Source organism: Microtus pennsylvanicus, chromosome 1 (assembly GCF_037038515.1).
Source record: "Microtus pennsylvanicus isolate mMicPen1 chromosome 1, mMicPen1.hap1, whole genome shotgun sequence".
In the NCBI taxonomy this organism is placed as follows: Eukaryota; Metazoa; Chordata; class Mammalia; order Rodentia; family Cricetidae; genus Microtus; species Microtus pennsylvanicus.
The window spans coordinates 167621236-167637783 of record NC_134579.1 but is presented as its reverse complement, the minus strand read 5'-3'; the positions used below and the strand labels follow the sequence as shown (position 1 = coordinate 167637783).

At 42.2% G+C, this 16548-nt stretch overlaps 1 protein-coding gene across 1 annotated transcript in view; it reads right to left on the bottom strand.

Moving 5' to 3' along the window:
* The window catches only part of Slc16a10 (solute carrier family 16 member 10), a 91532-nt gene that overhangs the window by 28205 nt on the left and 46779 nt on the right, over positions 1–16548 (bottom strand). The window contains exons 2-3 of the mRNA XM_075945140.1: positions 13650–13794; positions 9605–10058 (exon numbers count right to left, since the gene is read on the bottom strand). Coding sequence (XP_075801255.1) covers positions 9605–10058; positions 13650–13794 — 599 coding nt within the window. The remainder of the gene's footprint in view (positions 1–9604; positions 10059–13649; positions 13795–16548) is intronic.

Here is a 16548-nt window from a genome sequence, read left to right as displayed (position 1 = left end):
CTCAGGATACTTTTGTAGACAAATCTAGTTTTCACCAGACTTACCCATACTTACATTTATACACTGGACAATCAAGGATGGAACAAAACTGCACTACCGCAGTGTTTCTACTTCAGTTCAGATTAGATAGTTTAAAACACTTGTAGATTCCTTTTTCCCCAACAAATTTTAAAACTTTTAGATGTTGGGGCCTATTTCCTAGGGATAATTTCATGCCAGAGCAATTCATGCAATAGTTCTAAAAACTACCATAGAAACACCTGCAAATATTGATTTAGGGCAAACCACAATTTGGGGCACATGGCAAACTTGTCCCGCCTTGCCAATAGTAGCCAGTCGGTTTTAATTCTTGCATTTACTTATTTTTTTTTAAAGACAGGGTCTGACGTGGCCCAACCTGGCCTTGAACCCCCGACTCCGGCTTCCACCTCCCAAGTGCTGGGAAAACATGCACACCCGCCTGGTAACAGGTCTGTTTTTATCTATTTGCAAGCAATATGTTTTCTAGATTCTTCATTTACTAATCATGCCTTTCCTTCCTACCAATTTTTAATTTTCTTTTCTGTGCATTATTTTATTTTTTGAAATACTTTTCTGTTGTTTTGTTTGCTTTTCTCTGTGTAGCAGCCCTGGTTGTCCTAAAATTCATTTTGTAGACCAGGTTGGCCTCGAACTCATAAAGATTTATGCCTGCCTCTGCCTCCCGAGTGCTGGGATTAAGGGTGTGTGCCACCACTGCCTGGCCTCTATGGCTAACTAGTGGCTGGTCCTGCACTCTGATCTTCAGGCAAGCTTTATTTGTTAGATCACAAACAAAATATCACCACAACCACCCCTTGATAAGTATTTTATGAACATTTATTAACTTCACCATTAATAAATCACGCAGCCAAAGGAGTAAAGACTCTATTCTTTCCAAGAAGGAGAGCAGAAGAGAGCTGGCGACACTGCCTGTGTCGTTAAACTAAAAGAACGGGCAAAGTGGCACTAACCTGAAAGCCAAAGTGCAGCAGATGTGGAGATCTGAAGGGAAATAAATGCAAGGTTAGAAAGGCTAGAAAAGCAAAGAAGGCACAGACACCACTGCAGGAACAAGACAAGAGGCCGTCCACATAATCACCAACAAAAACTGAGCAAAACTAGAGGATTTTCCAAAGAGTTCACATATATGGAGAAGAGCTAATGTAGGTAAGATTTTGAAATTTCAACATTCAGGTTTTTAATATTTGAAAAAAAATTAAGTTGAATAAAAGGTTTTAATTATTATCTGATTTTAAAGACAGATATACTGTCCTAGGCTTTGCAAGTCCTCTGAATACAAACACCCCACACGAGGTCTCTGAGCAACACTGGAGCTGCCTCCATTAGAGACACTGCAGCCATTCACGCTTGGGATCCCCACACCCGTGTGCTCATGTCACACAACAGGCACGCTGTATTTGTTCAACGCATGAGTGCTTGAATCTGTTGAACCAACTTGTAATTAAAACCAGGTCATGTGAGACACGGGCAGAACGGAAAACCGTCCTAGTGCAGAATAGAGCCTTGCAACCTGTGGGCAAGGGGAAACTTCTCTGCACCTCGAAGTCCTGTCACTAGTGAGAGAAGCAGCTAGCATTCTACCCTCACAAAGGGCACTACCTGGGCAGAGTCAGGAAGTGTAAGCACAGTCGGCATGGTGGCCTGCAACTTTAATCCCAGTAATCAGAGAGACAGGGGATCTCTGGGAGTTGGAGGCTAGCCTCAGTTACACAGTGAGTTGAAGGACAGCCAGGAATTCATAGAAAAACTCTGACTTAAAAAAACAAAACAAAAAGGAAAGAAGAGGGAGGAAGAAGAGAGGGAGGGAGTAAGAAACAGAGGGAGGGAGGGAGGGAGGGAAAGAGGGAGGGAGGGAGGGAGGGAGGGAGGGAGGGAGGGAGGGAGGGAGGGAGGAAAGGAAGGAAGGAAGGAAGGAAGGAAGGAAGGAAGGAAGGAAGGAAGGAAGGAAGGAAGAAGTGGAGAAGAACGAAAAGAAGCTGCAACACAATCAGTCCTGGCATGCAGAGACTACTAGTTTAAAAGGATTCTGCTAGGTCAGCAAGATGGCTCAGTGGTAAAAAGTGCTTGTGACTACAGGTGGTCCCCTGAACCCACCGTGGAAAGAGAAAAGCACCTTCCAAAAGTTGTCCTCTAGCCTGCACATGCATGGTGCGAGCATGCAACACAAACACACACACACACACACACACAGATGAAGAATGAACAACAAAGCAAACAACTAAAATAGAAGGGTGCTACTGTGAGCTTTGTGTTCCCTGGATAAGTCTATCACACAGCAACCTGAGTTCTGAGTATATCCAGGAGAGAGGAACAAGGCACCTGCTGCCAGCAGCACTGAGACCTGGACCTCCGACTGTGCTGGCCAGTGAAGGGTGGATGTACACTTCACTCCTGATAGCTCCACTTCCACGCCATGAGCATTTACACCTCAGGCTACAAAGAGGTTCTATTTTTCCCCATAGGTTTAAACAAAAAAAAACCCACTACACTTGGTTCCATTACTTCTATGAGACTTTTGGCAAGTAGTTTAGCTCTCTGTGCCTCTGTTCCTTTTCCTGCCTTACACAGCAGCTGCGGCGGTGGCAGCATACACTTATACAGCCTGGACAATTTCTGTCCCTCCTATACCACTGCTATGCACTTCTGACAAGCATTTAAAGATTTCATTTGAATTCCACACACTTCAGAATACCTGGCTTAATTTGTGGCTATACAGGCACTAGCGTGGTAACCCTGAGCACATCATCTCACCAACCCGGTTCTCTGGCCAAGTGGAAGCTCTGATGCTGCGTACACATTTCAACAGGGTGGAAACCAAATGTGAATAGAAACAGGGACGTAAAAACAGAAATGTGGAAAAACAGTATCAATCAATGTTACATTTGTTTAAAGAGACCATTGGCTTAAAGCAAATCCTTGCATGGCTCTGAGAACAGACTTGCAGAATTAACTAAATTGTGCTCTGAAGCCTAGATGCCACAGCTGTTCTGCCATGTTATGCCAAGAATGCGTTCAACTGACGTGGTTGCAGATAGCTGGATTGCATAACTGTCCATGCTTCAAATTTATACCTCCAAATTGAGCTGTTCTCCAGTGTGTTATGAGAGAATGTAAAGTTACTGTTTATAAGTGAGCTGCCAAGGAGGGCAGGATAGAAAGATACAACAGGGAAAGAAGGGAAAGAGACACAGTGGAAAAGAGACAACCAGGGGCTAACAGCTTTTAAACTTCCGTTGGGTGTCAACGATTCACTAGGGCTCAACTCCAGAGGAAGGCCCGTTTCCCTTCTGTCCTGTACTCCTGTCTGTAACTTAGGAGATAAGGCTAAACTGGCATAAACATGTTCTCAGTCTAAGCAACCTTAGCGCCCCGGTAAAGCTGGCAAAAGCCAGTCACCAAGCAGAGTCTTGCAAAGGAGAGATGCTTCAAACTAAGATTTCTATCCCTATTCATCCTGCATCAAAACAATTCATTTTCAGTTTATATAAAAATATGAAAGGACCCTTACCTTATAAGCACAATTTAGGTTCGTAAAACTTGAATGAGTTTTGATACTCTCTGAAGGATTTGAGGGATGAAATCTGTTATTATCCAGAAGCATGCTACATTTTACCAAATGAAGCCTGATATATTTAAATACAAATACAGAAAACAAAAACCCTGGTGAAATCAGCCAGTTATTCCCAGCTAACTCTACACTAATCCTGTAGGCCCTTTGCTTCAGGCAGTGGCCTGAGGTAAATGGATGTGACTCTAAACTGTGGCCATGTACATTTTTATAATTTTTTAACAATAGTCTCTTGTTAATCAAATTTACTCTATTATCTTACTGTAAATTTGTATGTGCCTACTTTTTGTTTTGTTATGGTTGACATTTTTTTGTAAAAAAATGAAAAAAAAACAAAATTGAACATAAAGTATTATAGTTCATAGTCTGCTTGCTTGTGGTGGATATGACAAGTAACTTGATATTGATCTAATTTTCTCATATTCAATGACCTGCCCATCAGAAGAGAAGATCGAGGGGTCAGGAATAAGGTCATGTGGGTCCTCTTATTCCTGTCACTTTAGAACAAGAACGGGTTCCTTTCAGTGTCTTCTCTCTAGCTAAAGACCATGTCCCAGCACTAGGACAGCTAACCATTGCGAGAACGGGAATCTGCAGGGCAAATGAAGCAGTCACATAGTGTGGCTGGAAAGGGCAGCTCCAGGCTGCTTCACTGAACAAACATGGGTTTTATCACATCTTTGACTCCCAGTTCAAATCTCAATTCTGAGCATGACTCAGTGAATGTCCCCAAAGAAGCACAGCTTCATAGACGCACTTCCTCAGTTCTATGCTCTTACTGCGACCATTGTGCTTGCTGTATGTATTACGAAAACATTCGATACAATCCATTCTTCATGCCCTGAATCTCCCTCTAGGAGAGCCACAAGGAGATTAAAGACTGCTTGTTTCCCCTGCTTGCATAGCTCTGCACCACATGATCTGACTGTAGCTGAGTGGTCAGAACCGCTGGGCTCCTAAAGTCTCCCAGTCATGCGATGCCAGTAGCACACCCTGGTAACATTTGGCACTATCTGAATCAAAACGTAGCTTTTAAAGAACTTCATGTCCCATGTATGGTCTTGTTTGTCCTGAAAGTTGATTCTAGTTTGAAAGTACAACTTGTTTATTCCCAATTACGAGTGGACTTAGGAATCCACTTAATTGCCTGGTAAGCAGGCAAATGATCTACCATTACTCTTACAGCACATAAATGGGAAATCTCTTCCAGGTCAAAGTTTCTATTGGAACTATCTGCCACAAAACCAGTCCATTTATATATTAACATATATTAACACCCTTTTCTTCAAAAAAGAAAAAAAAAGACTAATGCTAGTTGTCCATGATCCATGCCTGTAACCCCCATATTTGGAAGGAAAAACTAGGAAGATTAAGAATTTGAAACCAAGTCAGACATGGTGTCACATAAATAATTCCAGCACTTAGGAGGCAAAGACAGGCAAGTTGGAGGCCAGCCTGGTCTACAAAGTGAGTTCCAGGACAGCCAGTGCTCTGTAGAAAGACTTGCCTCAAACAAACTACCTTAAACCAGCCTGTGCTACATGGTAAGATCTTGTCTCAAAACATTTTGTAATGTAGCTAATAATGATATATTACAGATTTTCTACATATAAGTCAATCGTCTTGATAAAAATTTTGTGACTTTAACTTTAGCTAAAAACAACTCAGCCGAATGACCAGTGTTTTAGATTCAAAGAAAACTGGTCCTGAATTGCTGGGTTTCAGAGTGAGGGATAGTGAGAGATGATGACAACAACTGAAATTAAACTGTCGTCTTCATACTCAGGACGGACTAGTTCACACCAGTAAGAAGAGCTACAAAACCGCGGCCATCAGACTGACACGGCCCAGGTTATGCTGATCTGTGGCCAAGATCTATTCTTACAGACACCATCTCTGGCTCTGTGAGAGTCTCAGCGGGCCTGATGACACGGCTCCTTTAGAGACAGAAATGCCCTGAGTTATCTTGTAGTTCCACCACAGACATATAAAGTGAGAACTGGAGCATAGGCGCCGCCTCTCCTCTCCCATGAAATGACAATACTGATAGTTACTTCATTATTCTGAGGTTTTTGGAGTTTGAGCTCATTTGGTAAATACTGAATGGATATCATTATGACATGTATGTAAAGGAGTTTAAAGACCCAGATGGTACAGCTTTAAATACTATGTGTCTCCCCTTAGACTTATACATAACATAACCCATCAGCCAACCAATATGTGAGCACCTGCTGTGTGCTAGACACCATGCTATTTGCTTTGAGATCTATCATCAAACAAAACAGAGAAAGACCCTAACTTCATAGAATCTAGCAAAATATATAGATGTACAATAATAAAAATAAAATAGTTTAGAAACTATTAAATGCTATTTTAAAAAAGAAAAGAGTGGGTGTGAGGAAGTTTGGGGATGCTGGGTAGGGGAGACATCGTCACCTGTGGCTGCTTTACTGCCCTATACGCAGGTAAGTGGGAAGGTGAAAGATGCAGGAACTCAGTGAGCCTGGCAGGCAGGTCAGGAGAGACCCCAGTGGCAGGCAAAGCCAGATCATGGAGAACCTTGCAAGCCACTTTAAGGTCATTAGATTTTTTTTTATTCCTTTTAGGATTACATATGACGTATATTTTTAATCAAAAAAGGAAAACTAAGTGAGTGAATTGTAGGCATACTAAAACTATCCCTTGGAGGTAAAAAGCTAAAAGGAATTTTTATCAAAAATCCCTCATTTAAAACACTGCATCAGAATTAACTTCTTATAAATTCCCTCTAGTTAACACAGAAAGCAGGAAGTACAACATATTAACCAGAGACTTTGTAGTATGCAGTGGTCCAGAATGTTAATCCTGCAACTACTGCCCTCATGGGCATTGAAAACACTTGCTAATTCTCCTATAATAAACATCCAAGATCCAATCTCAAACCACTATTAGCATTCTGTTATGAAAAGCACAGCCACGCTAATGTCAACACACAAATATAATCCAGCACCTATAAAAAGTAGAATTAGTGGCAGCTTATTGCCTTATGCAAACTTAATTAACTTGGCAACCATGACAGAGGAATTAAAACATTTTTAGGACCTATGTAACAGACAGCTCAAAACGATAAAAGTGTAAGAACCATCTGTGCATCGAGTGGGCGAAAACCCTGATGAAGCAAGTGGAATGGCAGGGCCACGGGATGGCTCAGTAGTGAAGGTGCTTGCAGTTTGAGTGCAATCTCAGGAAGCCACAGATAAAGAACTAATTCTTCCAAGTTGTCCTTTGACCTCTACACAAAGGTGGCCTGGGCGAGAGCCTTGATACTGATGACAGTGAAGAGTGGCCAGATTCCAGATACACTCTGAAAGGCAAGTCACCAGGGCTCCCTGACTCTATCAGGGGTGTGATGTACAAGGTGGGGCTAAAGAACAATGGGGTTTGAGGCCTAACTCTCTGCAAGGATAAAGTGACCATCTCCTGAGATAAGCGCAGTAAGGGGCAGAGCAGGTTTGGGGTGGCTATTCATATTATGTCTGGAACAGCCAATAGTCATGCAAATGGAGATATTTAATTGAGTGAGTGCACCTACAGCTCTGGTGAAAATTCACCAAAGGGCCTGGGCTAGAGATACCAGAGTCGTGTGTATTGTCTGAACTCAGGAGACTAGAAGAAACTTCTTGTGGACATGGATAAAAAGGACCAAAAAATAAGGCTTGGGACATGGGGTAGGGCAGGGAGGAGCCCAGCAAAGAAACTTTGAAATGACAAGATAGGAAGTGATGGGGAATATTAGAAGGATGAGAAGCTAACCAAGAAACAGCTCTCAACCAAAGAAACTGGTTCCTTAGACATTAACATATCCTTAATCTGATCCATGAGACTTGTGTCCATATATTGGGACTATATGTGGATAGGTTTAAAAGAGAGGTTACTGATTCTTCCCTTTTCAAAAAGTCATCTGCAAGCAATCATGGTGACACAGACCTGTATCCCTGTACTTGAGAGGTGGAAGCATTGGGACCAGAAGTTTAAGGTCAACCTGAGCTACATTTAAAGTTTGAGGCCACCCTAAGCTACATGAAATCCCCTATACACACATCAAAATACAAAAAAAAAAAATAAATTTCCAAAGTTACTCTGAGAATAAACATATACATTCTTTTTCAAATCATGGACAGAGCCATGAGAACATGCATTATGCTTCTAAAGTTTAAAGAAAACCAAACTGAAAAGTTCAACACCCAAGTTGATCAAAACCCCAGTTTTAACAAAACACTTCAAGCTCAGGGCCCAGCACCAACACTTTCTCTACTTCTCTAAGCATAAAATGTCTTTCTTCTGTGAATCTGTGGACCAGGAGTTACCATGGTTTATTTCACTTACTTCACAGCTTTATGGTGAGAGCCAGATGAAGTGAAATGCAAAATTGGTTAACTGATACATTGCAAACCTTATTGCCAGAAACTGCCCATTTCTCTGCGTATTTTCATCTTTTAGTACCAAAAAGAATTAGAAAAGAAAATAAGAAAAGCTGGGCTTAGTGACACACCCCTGTAACTTGGGAGGCAAAGAAGGAAGATTCACAAAGGCTAGCCTGAGCTACACGTCTCAAAACGGAGAGGAGGGGGATACACAGTAATTATGTTCGTGACTGAGAAGGAGTAGGCTGTTAAACTGATTCTTTCTCAACAGACGCATAGCCAACAAAAACTAACTAATTGGTTTTAGAGACAATGTAAGAACGAAAAGGACGATCAGATCAGGTTTTGTCTACTATGAACTCCGCATGGCTCAGGTGACTATCCCTAGTCCTTCCCCGTTCCCTCCTACCTCCAGCCCGGCTGCAAGAGCACAGTATGGAGAATTCAGAAATCAAAATTATTCTTGTATCCAGACATGGTCCTCAGCTCTCATCACCACATCTTGGCTTGGTTACTTTCTGAACGTGCACTGGGAACTACAAAGGACTCCTGGTGTCGTTATTAGCTGACCCTCTAGACCCAGTCATTTCATCAGCCACTGCTACTTTTACCAGAACTTTGTAGATATCCCTACATAGGCGAGAAGCTTTAAAAAAAAAATCCAAGTCTTCACTTGTAGTTAGTACATACACAAAAGAAAAACCAAAGTAAATTTCATTTTTGTATTTATTTTCCACCACAAGCAGTAAAGAAGAAAAAGAGGAGGAAGAAACAGAGAGAGCTCCTCTGAGGACATTTTCCTAAGTGCGAATCCCTCAACGCTGCTTATTTTCATTGCAGCATAAATAGGCTGAATTTTGACATTAAAGGAAGCAACATAAACTGCTTGAGCACTTGAAATCCTAATTTCCCATAAAACTTTAAGGCTCTTCTCTCATTTAAAACTTCCCTATCGTTTCTCCAATTCTTCTCTCAAGAGAATTCCTGTTTTCCCAAAAGTATCCCACAAACAGATAGAATGTTTCTTTGTGTCCGTCACTGGCATTTTGTTAAGCATTTAATTTCTGCATCCATCTATTGAAAATTATTAATATTAACAAGGTTGTTACACTAGCTTTATCCCTGAGTAAGATCAGCACGCTACTTTTAGATCTTTCTTGGACACTTCTTTTGGGGAGGGTTCATACTGGCCGCAGTGGAGGTCAGAGGGCAACCTTCATGAGTGGGTTCCCTCCTCCCACCAGCCCTCAGACTCAGGCTGCCGGGCGTGACAGCAAGTGCCTTTCACTACCGAGCCATCTTACCCATATCAAATACCTTACCTTGATATGACTCCTTCCAAGGTAGTAATTGTCCTTTCAAAATTGCTTTTGTTGGGGACTTCAAAATGCTGAAGCACATCATCAGAGTCTCTGTTTAGCAGTCTGATGGGGAAACTGTCCTTGTTGGAATGACCTTAAATCCCAGAGTCTGGGGTCCCAACCAGGACAATGCCTGAGGCCGACTTCAGCCTGACCTGTCTTGCTCCTCTAGATCTCCCTGGGTGACCAGAGACATTTATCTACAGACAGAGCCAAAGATGCATACTCACCAAGTGGACATAAGGCACAAAGTATCCAAAGAGAGCAAGTGGAATTCCCGCGGCCCACACTGCATACGCTGTCACCTTGAAGATGGCAAAATTGAAAAATTTCTTTGGAGGACTAAACTTCCTCCGGGAAAAGAAGGAGAGCCTGCTGCCCTCGCTCTCTTTCTCTTTGGTGCTGGGAACAAGAGGTCGGTAAGTAAAGCCAGCCAGGAAGAGCACAAACATGAAGATGCAGAGGACTCTCAGAGTGTAAAAGAGGCCCACGCTGTTGGTCAGGTTCCCTAAAAGCAAAGGGAGCAAAATTGTGAAGACACTGCTGCCGGCCGTGACGATGCCATTAACTAGTCCCAGGCGCTTCTTGAAGTAGTGTCCCAAGATAACCAATGAAGGCTGGTATGCAAAGGAGCAGCCGCAGGCAAATATGATTCCATAGGTAAGATACAGAGGCTCGATGGAGCTGCATAAAGAGGAGACAGAAAGCGGCTTTAATCTTTTGCGTGGTGCGTAGTAGAATAACACCTCGTATAGGGGCCGGAGACACAGCTCAGCAGTCCAGAGCATATGCTGTTCTTGCCTGACTCGGCTCCCAGCACCCACAAGGCAGCTCACAACCACTGTGGCTCCAATCCCAGGGGTTCTGATGGCTTCTTCTGGCCTCTGTGGGTACTGGGTATGCACACGGTATATGTATTTAAACATTCATACACATGAAATAAAATTAATCCTTAAAAGGAACTCCCTTAGTAAAAACAGATCTTGCCAACACGTTTTCTAAAGTAAAAAACAAAAATGGGAAAGGCTTAATAAACCAGGAATATAGCAATAAGTTATTTTAACGTAATCTAAATGTGTGAAAAAATGACCATTAAGGTGATAGTGACTCTGCTCGCCTTTGCCTGCCAAGGTGAACCATACATAGCGCTGAGTAAGAACTATGTTCTCCACAGCTCAGAAACAAAGACAGCTGCTAGGAAGCGACAATAAAATCTTGTTCGATAGTACTTTCAAATCACAATTTAACTATGTACACACATTTTTATGGCCTTTTCCCAGGTGCTTACTAAGCAATACAGCGGAAGAAAAAACTGGTGCTGTCTCATCAGTGTCTTATCAGGAGTGTTTGCATGAGATCACAGTTGTGCTCCCGCCACCCCAGCCCCCCACCCCCGCTGTCCTAGAGCCCTCAGCCAACCTTTGCCCTGGATTGCGTGGTTCCCAGCATTGTGCAAGATAAGAAGAAATCATATTCAGATTGCATTAAGACTGAATTAAGTGTGCTCAGCACTGATTCCAGTCTGCAAGCTTTTTAAGTAACTTGCTACTTACGTCGCGAAAGAATAAAAAGAATACAAGGAGTTTTAATTTAATCAACTAACTGTACATCTCTTAGGAAGGTGAAGGATTATGTGCTTGGAGACAATTGTGGTAAGGGCTGAAACGAAACAAGTTAAAAGTTGTCTTCTTTTTCTTTCTTTCTTACTTTTTTTTCAAAGTCCAATTCAAAAGACTATTTATCAGTAGATAAAGCTGGTTAATAATTAAATTTTGGACAATAATGCCCTCCTATCAGCATACTGAGGGAATCACAAGGAACTCAAATCTGGTCAAATAAAGCATGCTGGCGTTGCTTTTTTTCAAGACAGGGTGTTTTGGAACTCTCTCTGTAGACCAGGCTGGCCTTGAGCACAGAGATCCACTTGCCTCTGTCTCCTGAGGGCTGGGATTTAATAGACACATTAAACAGAAACCTGGTAGAAAAGTATTGGAAAGTGTTTGCTTTGTTCAAGTTACTCACAGTCTGCACAGAGCAATCCTTCCATCCCTGTTCCTAGCAAGAATTACACAGAACAAATAATACTTCATTTCAAAAACATTTTTATTAATATTACTTTGTTTTATGTGTATGGTGCTTGGCCTGCATGTACATCTGTGCACCATGTGTGTGCCTGGTGCTCATGGAGGCCTGAAGGGTGCCTTGGATCCTTTGGGGCTGGAGCTATAGACCACAGTGAGCCACCATGTGGGTGCTGGAAATGAACCCAGGTCCTTTGCAAGAGCCATCTCTCCAGTCTGTGCTCCATTATTTTTGGTTGGAGGGGAGATGTTGTCTGTTTTTAGGTCTCTCACGATATGGGACAAACTAACCCTGAGTTCACGATGCTTCAGTCTGTACCAAATTTTCCACATAAGCAGTTTTCCAAATAATTGCAAGTTCTTAAATTCTCAAAATTTCAAAGGAAAAAATATAAAATTTATATCCATTTCTCTGCCTCCTTCAAAATATTTATTAAAAATAGTATTGATGACATCATTATCACAAACATCAAGTGCCCCAGCTACTCCACAGTAAAGCAGAGAGCCATGAACATAAACAGCACTCTTCTGAGCATAAGCTGAGGTCTCATGTACTTTGGTGAGAGTGGTTTCCCATCTTTCCAGGTCACTGTCACTGTCCTCACTGAACTTCTGTCCCTTATGTCTGCCCTCATGACAAACAGCTGGGCTGGGTAGCTGGCATCTAACTGCAGTGTAAGGCAGGAAGGTTAGAGGAATCTAGCCATGCACGTGGGACTCTGTCACCCAGGGCGCTAGAGAATCAGACCTGCCACCTCATGCTGGTGACTTATGCAGCTTCCTCCAGGATATGCTATGTTGTTCTGACAGCTTTTGACCAGCAAGTGAAGCAAACTGAGTCATGTGAGGATATTACACATAGTAAGGTCAATGTGGCCTCAAGAACTGCTTCTCCAGGACTCTGAGATGCAGAGATGGAAAAAGGAGGGACAAACTGGGCTACAATATAATTTTCTTTTCACTCGTCAAAAAGGTTGTAAAAACAAATGCTTGGTGTTTGTGTGTGTGATTTCCACTGAATGTATAACAGGTTCTGCGGGCTTTCGCTAGCTCTCCACACCCCCGGCAAGGGGCAGAGCCGCCGGTTCAGCTAACCAGTGCCTGGAGAATTCCAAACTTCTTTTCTTTTTAAATAAAAAGTTTAGAAGCAATCAGAAAGGCTCTTTAAAAATGAAAATCTGTTTTATACTAACAAATATAATTTTAAACAACTTGAATAAACTTTTAAGTGGACAAGTATAAAAGCTAACTGCCTACTTTATATTGAGGAAGATGAATGAGTGTGTGTGTGTATGTGTGTGTGTGTGTGTGTGTGTGTGTATAATAGGAAGTGAAGAGAGAAAAGCTAAGGATTCTGCTGACTAAATATGAAAAAACTTAAAAAACAGGGTCAATTTTGCAAGCTAAATCCCTTCTTAACTCCACCCATGACTAAGTCATGCCTTTCAGACAAGGAAACATGAGGACAGGCAGGGAAGTGAAAAAGGTGGGAAATGATGACGAGCAGCTAGCCGGAGGGTGGCTTCCAAATGCATCCGGCTACCAGCACTGCGAGCTCACAGGCGTCCCTCTAACCACACAGAGAACTGAGGACGACAGCTGCTTCACCCTGTAATGTGTCCTTTGACCTTAGGAGGCCTGCGTCTTTTCTTCTAATAGATGTGGTATATGACCTTACGTTTTAAAATATATTTAGCCACTTCATCTTGTTAAGGTATTTAAATACTTTAATATGCTCTTTTTATTTTGCATTATTTTTTAAAACATAGACTGGAAATCTCTACCTGGGTTGGCAATGATTTAGATCCTATTCTCATCAATAAAACAATTTCCCTATCAAGCCTATTACTTAAAAATACCACTTACTGAATCCTTGAGATTTAAGAGGGTAGCGACTTTAAACTGAAGCCGTAGCTATAGATAACTAATAGATATAACTTGATTCCTTTAGGAGTTTTATGTAAATAGATTAAGACAAAAGGAAAAACATTTTTCTGGGCTCAGGGAACACATGCATCCTAACATCTAAAATTGGCTGCCAAGAGCAGGTATATTTCACTGTTCTGCCTCGGGTGTGCCGCTGAGTGACATTCTGATCTCCAGAATGTTGTGTTTTAAGAGGACTTTCTTTTGCAAAGGCCTGGAAGACATTTAGCAGCTCTTCAAAAGCAGCATGAAGCAGCCACATCCTTACCTTACGAAAGAACTGGCCATGAGGCCGATGAATCCCACGGCAGCACCCACGACGGCTGTTTTCCGGCAGCCGAACATGTCTGTGAAGACACTGACTATGGGGCAGCAGAAGAAGATCATGCCCATGGACAGCGAGCCTACCCATGCTGGAAAAGAGGGAGAGCGTTACGTCGCAAACCGCACTCACGCCATTCCATTTAGAAAGGGGGTAATCCGCATTGAGGAAGGGCGCTGATTCACACTGACAACCAGAGGAAGTCTGGACACCAGCTTAACTACTTGGCCAGTGGTGATTCATACTCAACTGTATTCAATTGAGTTCTTGAAAAGATTTTGGCCATGATTTTAATTCTCTTCCTTTATCAGAAAGAAGACTATCTTCAAACACTATGTGTATGCTGATACCAAACTCGGGCCCTGCAAGAGCACGGGTGCTCTCAACCACAGAGCATCTCTCCAGCCCGTTGTACTGTACTATTCTGGAAGCACCAGCATCAGCACTATGCTGAAGGGAACATCTCCAGAGAATACAAAGAGCGACAGGGATCCAAACTAAACAGGACACTACAGGACAGTCTGCCGGACTGTCAGTGAACCTGCTCCCTCCAACCCAAAGCCTAAACCAAGAAAAACATCTGCTAAGGATGAACCTAGAACAAACATTAGCAGAGGCTCTGGAGGAGGAAAAGCTAACTGGAAAGAAGGCATCGGTGTCATCTGAAGGGCAAGAGAGAAGCAGAAAGAGACAGAAAGCTCAGTCTGCAGATAGCACGGGAGAGGGAGCTGTGGGAAATCTGGGGCCAACTTTTCAAAGCTACTTTTACTAAGGAGTTTATGAATGCTAATTTTTAGGACTCCAATAATTGGATTATCCATACATACACTCTCTCTGAGTCGTTCTTTTTTTATGGAAAGTTCTACCACCTTAAATAAAATAAATATTGACTTAATGTTGTAAGCCACATATAAAGCTGATTCAGCATTCCATATATGTGCTTTAAAGTTTTAGTCTCATGCATATGGTGCTATTTTTATGGTACATATTTGAATTTTACATAGTTTTTCTGGAGCAAAAAACTGTGATTTTTTTAACCTAGGTTTTATGCTGTTTTGGTGAGACATGGGTAATCATGGCCACCTGCTAATTATTTGTGGTTTAAAATAAAAGGATTTTGCTAAGCATGGTGGCTCACTTGTAACTGGGTGACTGGAGTAGGAGATCACTGTGAGTTCAAGTCCAGCCTGAGCTACATAGATGTTGTCTTTTTTAAAAAAAAAATCACTCATCAGTAATAATTCAATCCCATTTTAAAAAAATCTTAGTAATCTATGTTTAAGAAATGACTTTCTGGGCTAGGTATGGTGGTGATTACCTTTAATGCCAGCACTCAGAAGGCTGAAGCAGAAGGATCTCTGAGTTTGAGATTCGCCTGAGCTACATGGTTACAGGACAACCGAGGCTACACAGTGAGACGATGTCTCAAAAGTAAATAAATGAATGAAACAAACGATATGACTAAAGAAACAATACACTACCAAAACCCAGCAGAATACAGTACTGCCGTCCATTCTTGACCAAGAAATCTAAGAGCATATGTTACATGCAATGTTCACAAGTCAAAGCACACTTTGCCCGCTCCCCCAAAAACAACTAAATAAAAAAAACAACATAACGACAAACAAAACCCTTGCAAAAGTCTTTGACTACTGTGGGTTTTGGTAAAAACCATACATAGTTTTACCTTTTCTAAAAATATAGTGTCAAAAAAAATAAAATAAAATAAAAAAATAAAAATATACTATCTTTTACAAGAAAAAAATCTTGAAAATTAGAAATCACACCTTCCTGCTGAATCTGCAAGAATACATACAAAAAAACCCAAAAACTTAAAAATAAGTATTAAATAGTCGTAATAGTCATGATTCTGCTAAAATAATGAGTGTTCTTATATCTATGCCAAACATGATAACTTACAGGCTTGCACATTTATTAAATTGCACCAAGAGCAAGGTATAATCATATACAGTTTCTTGATTATTCTCTCAACATTCCTCTGTGGAGGGAACAGTTTCCTCTGCCATCGATGGGCACTTTAGCAGATCTGAGTGGCCTTTTTGGTCTGTGCTAAATAACAGGAAGCGTGCAGTCACTCCAGCTAACACTCCAGTCTTCATTTAGTAACTGAATATGTTCTAGACCCAGGGATGGACAGGAGAGACTTGGGATCAGCTGCTTCCCAGCTCTCCCCATCCCTTGCTATTAGTTCTCTCCAAGGTGGGTATGGGAGAGGAGGCTGGGGGAAGGAAAGCAAGGACATTATGCCTTCAATGGTACTACCAAAGGATAGTGGATGCTGACTGGAAAGGATGTGGGTTCTTCGGAACGCTACTCTGAGCTCCTCTTGGCCATGTCACTACTGACAGCTTCTGGATGTCATTCACAAGCCTACAGGAACCTTGCCGTCCCTCCAGGCAATCTATTTGGGCTGGAGGCAGAATAGCTAAGGAGCTACCTCTCACCTACTCAGCCTCCTCTGATCTGTAGGAAGCACTCACAAATCCTTTCCAATCCCACACCAGCCACCTCCTGTATAGCTCTCCCCTTGCCGGAGCTGTGAGCTGCCTTGTGGGTGCTGGGAATCAAACTTGCGTCCTCTGGAAGAGCAGTCTGTGCTCTTAACCATGAAGGCCTCTCTCCAGCCCCTCCTAGTTTCCAGGGCTGTCTCAGTCCTCTGTGCCCCACCCCCATGGACGGAAGTACTCTTCACTCTAGAGACTCTCTGCGGGACATCAAATGTAAGGGCATGTCCCTTGTGCTTCTCCCAGGCATGGGGGAAGAAGGCACAACATAGAGTTCTGAAGGAGCTTCACAAACTGTTCTTTCTAACACGAATCCTTCC